This window comes from Spodoptera frugiperda, chromosome 15 (genome assembly GCF_023101765.2).
Source record: "Spodoptera frugiperda isolate SF20-4 chromosome 15, AGI-APGP_CSIRO_Sfru_2.0, whole genome shotgun sequence".
In the NCBI taxonomy this organism is placed as follows: domain Eukaryota; kingdom Metazoa; phylum Arthropoda; class Insecta; order Lepidoptera; family Noctuidae; genus Spodoptera; species Spodoptera frugiperda.
The window spans coordinates 9,893,729-9,905,163 of NC_064226.1; the positions used below are offsets into that span (position 1 = coordinate 9,893,729).

Genomic DNA, 11,435 nt, shown 5'->3' on the forward strand with positions numbered 1-11,435 from the left:
AGTGGCGAAGTTTTTTTCATGAATAATAGAAGTTACAAGCCACGGAGCACTCGGCAAACAGTACGTGACTTTGTCAGTAAGCACAATATTTTAGTAAAGGATATCTTTATGTTGTAGAAATATTATTAAACATCTCAACTTTGCTATGAATATAATCTTTGAAATCTTTTTGGACGTAGATAAATAAATACAAACAAGAGTAAATTTTTATGTTTTGGTTTTATTAATTTGTACTAATACACTCCATTCATAATCACGTACACTTAAATTATCAGATATTGCACAGCAGTCAGTCGGTTGGTTCAGCACCAGGGTTCTTCTACAAGGTATACTTTCCTGGAACAAATAAATAACAATATTATATAAAGGCATTCAATAAGAAGACATTAATAACAAAAATAGTGCTTTTGTGTAAATAACTAACTTTTACCAATATAACTAGAAATGAGAAAATGCTTAAAAATATGAATACCGGTACCAAAAACGATAATTATGTACATTTGGACCTTAATTCCAAGAAACTATAATGGAACTCGAAAATAATCGTGGCTATTTATCAGGGAAGCTATACGACTACCAGTAAATGTGCAACACTATCACCTACAATGTGCTTCAACAATACACCAAAGGGATAATTAATACATACTACCACCATGCAAACACCATCAATGTGCGTCATAATTAATTTAGAAAAAATAACCTGACGACTGCAGAACATCCTTTTTTATTCAGTCTGCTCGAACTATGTATGTATATTATATGGAGATGCATATGTTAAGATTTCATATGTATTTAAATGTGACTTGTATAGACTTTGACATAAGGGCTATTTTACAGTGAACTGATTCGAATTTAAATTAAATAGTTCAATGTCATAAGTATTCATGAAAGTGATATATTGGAGTATATTAGTATTAGTAAACCACATTTGTGGGTGAAATAGTTAGGTGTTTGTGGTCATTGTGAAATTTGAATCATCGTAAAATGATACTAATGTTATATTGGTTTAGAGTTAATGGTAAAAGCCATAGCGCCTGAAATAGAGCGTAATATTGAAATTAGTTATTGAATAAACATTTATTGGGAATTGTTAAATAATCATAGTATACGTATATTATTAGTGCGGGAAGAGTCTGTTACAGCATCAAATACTGAAATTCATTGAAGCGTTGCGAAAATATGTTTATCAAATGATGGTATATTTATTGAAATCCATTCGTTGGAATTAAGTTACTAATAAATTGCATGTAATAGACTCTTATTGTTAAACCTACTTAACGCACTAAATATAAAAATGGCAATAATATCAAAAATATCTTTATAGACAAACCTGTAGACACGTCCGTGGCCGTAGCCGCCGCCGTAGCCGCCACCGTAGCCGCCACCGTAGTAACCTCCGTAGCCACCGCCGTAACCACCACCGTAGCTCCTGCCGTGGGACAGCAGACCACCAGCTAGGGCACCACCAACGAAACCAGCCTTAGCTCCAACCAGACCGGCACCAACCAGACCAGCAGCGCCAAGACCCAGAGCACCAGCGCCGAGCAGACCAGCACCTGAGGAACGAACATTATGTTTAGACAAATAATGCAAAATATTGAACGTACATAATTACCTACATATGGACCAGTAACTTATGAATTAAAATGTCATTCATTCAGTATATTTGTCCAAAAAAGATATCTACATTAGTAGTTAGTCCAGTAGGTCATTTTAAAATAAACTATTCCTTTCATTTCATCACAACTTAAAACTTAGGTTTGAATAAAAAAAAACCTCGATGATAATAATGAAGTATTCTATATCCATGCATTTAAAATATGCAACAAATACATAAATGTAGGTGTCAAGGTAACATGGAGACAAGAAAGAATTTAAAATTGTAATCAACTGGAATAACTAGTTTGGAGAATCTCTGATTGACAACACATTCTAACATAATCTTACTTTTACGAAGCAATATAAAACGTCTCCGAAAAGCTATGTTATGTATTTTGTTTCGTAATATTGCTACAGTTTGGGTAACATAATAAATACTGATGACATAAAAACAATCTAGAGCCCAGAGCACGAAAGTTTGTGAAGTACTTAAAAAAATAAATAAAAAGCTGAGGGATATAACGCAGCCACGTAATTCTACAAGTAAAGCAGAATTTAGGTGAAAAATACGAGATTATCTTATTATATAGACAACCGTGGCTAATTGTTCATAAAAATAAATTGTCGTACAGATTTGCATTTACGAGTCCATCCCGGCGAGCTCGGACCCGCGTCCGCGCCACGTCCATCCCACACTCCCACAGTGCCACGCCACACACATTTTTATGACGGCTTTAATTCCTTTACTTACTCTGCTTTTATTATTTATAGCCCGAGGAATTTACATTTTTATGGTTTTTGTATATCCTGTTACTGAGCATTATAATAATAAAAATTAAACAGTGATGGTCTAAGTTCAAGGTCTTATTATAACAAACTTGATTGTTAACGCGGCCCTTGTTTATTCAAAATATTAGCATATTACGGCATTGTGGAAAGCTGATCGAGTGATCCGTCTAGTCTATTACCTTTTATTGCGTCATCAATCTCTAGGGCTAGAAAGTGAGGTCTTCAGGGATCAACATGACGTATTTGTTACGGAGTATCCATTTCTCATCAACGTTACAAATATGCGCAACACGTACAATGTTCCGCGGGGGATTCCATAACATGACTGATTATTGACTGCTCAAACAAACTACACCTATTCACACGTATTTAAATGGAAGAATTGTTTTCACATAAATCAGCTAATCACGATTTCTCTGAGAGCAATGATTCAGCATAATGAATGGCCGTGAAAATTTAAATTAGTCACTGTTACATTGACACTAAGTTTTAAATTGATTTCTAAAATATAAAAGGTACATACAAAAAAAAGGTAAAATTTGTTTCTATCTATAATCTTAACATAATCACAAATAAAACTGTCTTAATGTAAAATTAATTCAAATAAGAAGAAATAAATTAAAATTATTTATTTATTTATTTAAAAGCAAAGTCCTTAGAAGGTCGTCGACCGGTCAAGAGAACCTTAATAACAAAGTTTTAATATCCCTAATGCATTTCGCATTGGCTATGTTTTATTCATGGGTTTGTTCATTCATATAAAAACAGTACTTTGATACTCATAATTCAATATTAATATTTATGGAATCGTAACGAAAAAGTAATATGAAAAATAGTGAACTGAGATCCTAACTGTGTACCTAATCGGTTTCTGGGCCCTTTACTTTGCATTACTGTTTTATATTGTACATAAATTTATACTTTCCCACTATGTTACCATATAAACGAGCAATCTTTTACGATTGTACGTGTGTATAAAAGTTTGGTCATAACGCAGAGGTAATGCGTACACTGTGACGGAGGATGCGTGCCTTTCTGTATACGACCGTACGGCGCTAGGTGATTACTGCGACACGAGACAGGTCGCCACGTTGCGGGTGAAAAGAACAATACACATACTCGTGAACATGGAAAAATACTTGCACTATAATATAAACTATGGCATGATAATTTAAAATATAAATCCACTAGTCGTTAACTATAAGTCATTTTCTTGTACATAACCATAACATAAATAAAACCAACAAATCTGGGGGCACGGTAGTGCCCCCGCCAAGACGAGCCAAGCGAAGCGCAAGCGCAAGGGCACTACCTACCTTTTCTCGAAGCGCTTCGTCGTATTTTTGAACCTTCATAACTTGAGTTTGGGTTATACCAGATAAACAAAATTTTCAGGATATAATGTCAGTGGTAGACTTAATAAACCTCTAAAGTTTCAATTGCATAGCTCTTATACTTTAGATTTTATTGATATCTAAAATACCCCGATTTCGTCACTCACTCACTCACTCACTGATGATCAACAAAATTCTTAAGGTACTTCCTGAAGTCCTAGAAAACTGAAATTTGGTATGTAAGCTAGTATTAGTACTCAAACAACAAAAAAATCCTAAAACTTGGAACTTTTACCCCCCAACCCCTTAAACTAGGGGGTGAAAGTTTGTTCGAGACTTCCGCAACTTTTGACGCTAGAGGTCTGAATGCGGCCGCGGAGGGGTAAAAATACTTGTATTTGTCGCTCATTTTATCTTTCTATCATAAGCAACCTACAAAAAGAAATGAAATCCCACAAAAACATTTCATGTTAAATGTTGCCAAGACGAGACCATATAGCTCGCACTGTCAAAAAGTAATCAGATCCCGTGTAGAGCCAAGTTTCTAACCCTACATGCCCAGACCTAAATCGATAAGCCCTAATTTCACACTCAAGTTACGGGGAAATTCTACAGCCATAGCTCGTACTGCGTAGTTCGTAGCGCGTAGCAGAGTTTTTACGCTATAATCTCGTAGGCGTGCAAACCTTGGACGTAACTGGCGAGTCGGCCGCACGGACTTTTTGCTATTCGTCATATGGGCTTGAGCTTAAAAATCTATTCAATCTTCTAAACTCTTTCCGTGCGGCCAACTCGCCAGTTACGTCCAAGGTTTGCACGCCTACGAGATTATAGCGTAAAAACTCTGCTACGCGCTACGAACTACGCAGTACGAGCTATGGCTGTAGAATTTCCCCGTAACTTGAGTGTGAAATTAGGGCTTATCGATTTAGGTCTGGGCATGTAGGGTTAGAAACTTGGCTCTACACGGGATCTGATTACTTTTTGACAGTGCGAGCTATATGGTCTCGTCTTGGCAACATTTAACATGAAATGTTTTTGTGGGATTACAATTATACATTAGAATAATCATTATTAACCGTGATTGTAACATGACAAGAAACAATTTATGTGAAAGACCAAAAAAAAAATAATTTTAAATCGTAACTGTGCAGAAAATTCAAATGCAAAGTGATATGAACTTTATCTCGTTGTACTTGAGTATGTAAAACTGTAATCACACCTCGGCCAGCGCGGATTTCAACCCTGTTCTCATCGCTGCAATATTTCACGGCTAGTGTAGGGGTGTTACAAATCTTTCCACGACTTTAAGAGCCCACGAGGTGAGATAAGTGTGAGATGTACAAACTATGAACGAGCCGGGTCGGTACTTTGTCATGGTTAATCCACTATTTTATACATAAACGAACCGTTTAGTTTGCAAGTTTTTATCAAAGGGGTTGTTTCTTTGTAAAACGTTGGATGTTTTAACGTCTTTGTAGACTAGGTACATGTCTGTCGACCGTTTCAAAATAAATTTTATATTCTAAAAGCTCATCTTGTTTTATTTAAAACGTTATTTGAAAAAATGAATGTGATCGACCCGACTAGAAATAAGAATAAATTGACATTTAAGCTGACACATTTCTTATGAGCATATTTTTATAAATGACTTTATTTCTTTCGCAATCTACCATAAACGGTGTAAAAAAACATAATAATATAAGCAACAAAAAAACAAAACTGACCGGACGAGCAGTTGTGTTCACTTTGTTACTTTTAAGTCAAGTTGACTAGAAATATTTTTTAAGTAGCATAATGTACTCCTACAGTTCTATCCTTTTTTTGAAGGGAAAATCATTAAATGACTTCGTCCGCCTAGGGTGAGGCAAGAGGGAGTGTCAGACTCTTACTGACTAAAAACCACCCAGTTCCTACTCCTGCTGTTCGAGCCAGAGTCCTAGCAGCTCGCTAGGTAATCCGCAGCTCCGGGATAGCACTACCCCATAAGTCTTTATTTACTTATAAATAAACCCAAATATATACCAATACAACAGACTATTGTACTCTTGGGCCTATTATGTAAGAAACATTAAGATTGCGTGAGGTGTAACGCACTAACCTTGAATTGCACGTACCTACATATGCATAAGGCACAGATTCATTCCGAAATGATAATAATAATTACAGGCCGGATATTAAGATTATTAACTAGAAATCGTGCCCTTAAACTCTTCACTAAAATAACCTCGCGTGAGATAACTTATGCACAAAGTAGGTACTTCTTAAAACACGCAAAATGTGAAGCTGTTAACCCCATTAAGGACATCACTTCAATAAAACGGACTAATATAGGCTGTTTTTATGATCTATTATACCTAAGTAAATAATTTCAAACGTAATTATTAAAACATTATACTTCCGATATCTGTAATTAAATTCATTTCGTATGGATGTTTGCCACGCAAAAACTGCTGAACGAATATCAATGAAAGATTGTTTTGAATAGAACACAAATATTATGCTGTTAACGCGGGGGAAGCTGTTGATAATAAAGATACACTTCTTCTTCCTTCTTCGGAGGAAGACATAATCACTCACCAAGAAGAACACTCCTCTTCTCACGGACGCCTTGTGCCTGTGGCTGGAGGACCATGACTTCAGTGTCGTCCACGGGCACAGGCTGGAGGGCCGCCATCAGGGGACCATTCTCAGCCGCCATGCTCGCCACAAAGGCCACCAACAACGCGAAGACAATCGTGTATGCTCTCATTTTGGTCTGTTCTGGTAATAAAAAATAATAATAAATAATTAGTAACATTATACATAGTCCTTTCTTGAACTGTAACTCTAGTGAGACATATAAATTTAATTATGTTTTTTTTTTTTAATCAGTTCCATCGTTATCGAGTAATGCAAGTTATGACTATGAATTCCTGGTGTAGTTCGAAACTAGTCGAGTGATTTGTCTAACAATTAAGTGAATAAATTTTAAATTATAATTAATTGAAGATAGTCCTTATACATATAATTCGTTAAAAGTCGTTGTTACGTTTAATACTTTGCTATAATTTTAGAAAATTAATATTGTGTATTATAATTAATTTAATTAGTAACGTTATTCGTTTTAAGCTCATAATATTACGGTTCTTACCGTATAAAGCCGGATACTTGCAATCAAATCTATTCAAATAAACATCTTTATGGGCTCTTTATGCGAGCCTATAGTTTAGTGAAACTCTAGATATTTCTGGAACTGAATTTGACTAATAATGAAGTCTTCATATTTATTTTAATTAATTATATCGGTAAAATAATGATATAATACTTCATTGATATGTACAGGATTTTTGTATATCAATGTACTACCCACGTAGTTAATTAGTGTCATTCAATTTTGACTTCACTTTTACTTACTTCCGCACAACCTTTAAAACTTGAACTCGTTTTGCTAGTTTGACTTGCAATTTGTTTATGTCAAAGTCAATGTTGAATTTTGACCTTCTTTTTGAGCCGCTTTTTTGATTACATAGCAGTATTATGCCTACTCATGAAAGTTATACATTAAAATCATTAATCTATAAATATTTACTAACATTATTAACGCGTATTACTTAATGTTGATATTAAAAGTAAGAAAATGTTTCCGAATGTTTAATATAGAAATGGATTAGTATTAAAATTAATGTTTTTTAATATAATTACCATGCGTATAAGGGAAGTCGCTGGTAAAAATAGTTAAGAATATATTTTAAAAAATATTGTTATATAAGTTAGTAGACTAGATTACTCGTATCCGTATTTATTATTAAATACTTAGGTATAAATAATGCTTATAACTTTATAATGTTAAAATTTACCACAATAAATTATATTAAAATTCACGCTACTTAGACTTAATAAAAGATTTTGAGGTAACTACATCTATCTTAATATTGCAAGTTTTTTAGGAGGTTTAATACAACATAATAGACTGACATAATATATTGTGTTACATTTGTCATCTTTTATGAACATTGAATTTTTTTATAGAAAAAAAACTGAATCTAAAAATCCACATGACTGTTTTGGTATATAATTTAAAATTAGTTATAATTATACCTACATGCAAAATTGGTTTAAATTCAATAGTAAAATAATTACGTAAAAAATAATCACATACAAAATATTTCTTAAAAAGTAACGTCACAAAATTTTTATGGAATATTATCGTAATATCAAATTGAATTCTATAAAAACTATGTATCTTAAAAAAAATACAAAATTAGAATACACCAATTTTAAATTGCGAAATTAAAAAATTAGAATAAAAAATCTTATGATAATTTAAAATGTATTATAAATTTACCTGTTTGAAAATATCACCGTCCGATACAAACACTGATCACTGATCTACTGTACTGATGATGTCCTGCCTATGACTTTTATAGGTCGGCGAGGCGAGCACACACGCCAACAGATAATGGCTATAATCTGTTGCCTTAAAGGAGGTATGTCGCCCCACCTATACCTATACACCGTACACATAATTAAACATAAAGAAGTGTGTCCGTATGATACATATTATTGAAAAAAAAATAAGGTGATAGGGAAAAGGTAATTGAGACATATTTGAAAAATTTTAACTCTTTGTTATTGTTTATCTGTTTGCATACGCTAATTTTAAAAACTAACAAATAAATTCAATTGAAACTCTTCTTACGATATAGCTTATAGGCCCGGGTCAGATATCTAGGTATATAGGGAATAATTTGTTATAGATATTACTAAATAAAAAAAAAATGTTTTGCAAAAGTTAATCTTTTACGAGGACAAACTCGCGGACAGAAGCCAGTCTTATACATCACGCACACAGGCCCACCAGTTTCAGCTATTCAATATTCATCAGATGTAATTACAAACATGAAATAGTTACGAACCATAGTTCACGATCTTAACTTTGTTGGGTTCGAATTCCGTAGGTATTAATCAAAAGTTCGTTTCGTAAGCAAGTACCTGCAGATTATATTGTGCCTGTTTAAACATCTAGTTGTCTATCACAATAATTGGGGGGAATACTTCAGCTGAAAGAGCTCATATTTATTATGAGATCAGTAGAAAGTGTACATTAAATGTACACCAAGCTTCACTGACAGACAGACTGACGGACAATTCAATTTGACGTTTTAAAATTGCCTAATAGAGGATTAATTGAACTAAATGCTTTGACTTTGACTTTGATGTAAAGGATATCCATGAATGTACCTACACCGACACAAACATAAATAAAATTATTGTATAGGTATGTAGTTGTCTCTATTTTTGGTCGGCTGTCATGTCATAATGCCTCTATTTCTGGTCGGTATGTCATAACGTCTCCAGAGGATCAAATGCGTTGTGACATATCAATCATATCTAGACTAATAAATGAAATTGGAGTGTCTGTTTGTTATATTAAAATACAGTGGGTATTTTACTACGTGCACATACGAAGCATATACTCAAATCACATTTTTTATATATTTTTTTCTGTCCGTATGTCTGTTTGTTTCGGATAAAATTTGAAATGGCTGGACTGAAATTGACGGGACTTATTGGTAGAGAGCCGATCTACTAAGGAGTTACTTAGGGTACTTTTATTTTAGAATATTTTAGAATAACCCAAACTCAGCCAGAAGACATTATTTTACGCGGACAAAGTCGCGACTATCAGCTATTCATGCAATAAATAATACACATAGGTACTATGAAGTTGTGCCTTCAAACCTCCATAAGAGAAATAAACTTATAGGTAGGTACAATCCTAACACTCACTTTTCACTAGTTATGGCTCTCGTAGTAGGTAAGTAGTGAGCCTATTGTCATATACCAGGCACAATCCCAGAGTTCATAGTTATGAAAAAAAAATCCGAATAATGTTTTGCCTCAACTGGGAATCGAACGAAAAAAAAAATTTGTACTATTATACTTTGTGCAAAAATAAGGAACCACTTCACGCACTCACACACGCGCACACACACACATACACACTCACATCTTTAATTATATTCTCTTTTTGTTGAAATTGTTCCCTAAAGTTAACTACATTTTTTTTATTTTTTTGTTATTATTATTTTCTTAAGTTATTGTGTTAATTATCACGCTATGCAAATGGGGAGGGGCAGAGTCTTCTACTACAGGCATTTTTTTTGTCTAAAAGAGGATTCTGTACACACTATTGTAAAGAAATTTTTGACACAATAAATATTCTTATTCTTATTCTATATGTATTTCTAAATATATCTATCGCAAATCACTATCAACATAAGTAAATAATCGCTTATTTAATGAATGGAACGTAAAATTTAAACATAATCTGATGACCCAGTATTACATATGTAAAGCTCTTGTCGTCAAGCAATACAAAGGTACTTCATTCATTGAGTAAATCAACGTCAAAGTAAACACTAATAGAATTTTTGTCGCCATTCCAATCCTCATACCTTTACGATAGTTGTTTAACATCAAACAATTTACATTTAAAGTGAATGACCTCAGCAGGATCAGTTTAAAACTTTTTTTCTCACTTCACATAACACAACGGCGTCATAGTTTTGTATGCCAAATTGAATCGTCCAATTTTGGTATGCAAATCTCGAGGTGCCCTGGTAAATTGCGAACATACATAGCACCTGTTTTATCAGCTGTTTAGCTCATAAACCGCCAGAATATTTTGAAGGAAAGCGCCGAGGCCCTTCACAATGAAATATATTTGAATACATTACTCTTTTCCATTGCAACTGAATAATACTCAGTTTTAAGCCGCCGTTCGATCGTGATCCAATCAAATAAAGATTATTCCACATCGTCGGCATATACGATAACGAAAACAATTCGATGTTGCATATAATATACTTATAGATAATGTAATTTGTTAACACTGCCCAATTAATCCGCTGTGAAAACTCATCTTAATGATTCATCAGTCAATTTTACGCTATCATTCGATTGAACTATATATAATATTCAAGGAATTTATATCCTTAATGGAGATCCTTGACAAGGAAACAAACGTGTCACATTTAGAGGTATTTTACTCATTTAAAGATTGAGGAAAAGGTAACCAAAGTCTTTTGGCTTTTTGGCGCTATCGAAGGCGATAAATCTGACCTGTCTTGACCTGTTTGGGCATTTTCTGAATGAATATATCGCTTGCCTTTCATTTGCTTGTGTCTTGTATGCATTTATTAAAACTTTTGTCACCTTACAAAGAAGGACTAGCTATATTTAATTGATATAGATAACCGATCTGTTTATAATCAAAGTAGCGTTTAGGCAATACATAAGAGTAAGTGTAAGTATTTTTCTTAATAAAAATGAAATAAGGAAATAATATTTCCTACGCAACCCCTCAAAAACAGTACAAAGCAAAGGATTATGTTGAGAAACAAAAACGAGATACAAACCTCCCTTCTAAATATATTACCCCATAACAGTTGTCATATAAGGCATACGACGCTTATAGTATTTTGGATGCTGAAAAATTGAGAAGAACGCATTGTTATATTTTGTGACTGCAACATTTTTGTGTTGGTGCACGATGGAAGAAAAACATACAGTGTATGCGTTTCGGATCCAATTCATGAAAATCTATGAAGGGATTTGGGCAGGCTTTAGTTGAAAAAGATAGTTCAGGTTTTGCTGTAAACAGGAAACGATTTACGTCGGGGCATATTTATATATAGCATCACTAAGCGTTTATTTAAGTGACAAAAT

General features: G+C 33.7%; 1 protein-coding gene across 1 annotated transcript; it reads right to left on the minus strand.

Annotated features, from left to right (window-relative positions):
- Positions 1-200: 200 nt before the first annotated feature.
- On the minus strand, positions 201-8,210 carry LOC118278886 (acanthoscurrin-2-like). Its single transcript, XM_035598291.2, has 4 exons — positions 8,050-8,210; positions 6,303-6,485; positions 1,331-1,556; positions 201-336 (listed from the first exon to the last, which is right to left on the minus strand). The coding sequence occupies exons 2-4, from the start codon at positions 6,472-6,474 to the stop codon at positions 303-305; spliced, it is 432 nt and encodes a 143-aa protein (XP_035454184.2). The 5' UTR covers positions 6,475-6,485; positions 8,050-8,210; the 3' UTR covers positions 201-302.
- Positions 8,211-11,435: the final 3,225 nt, after the last annotated feature.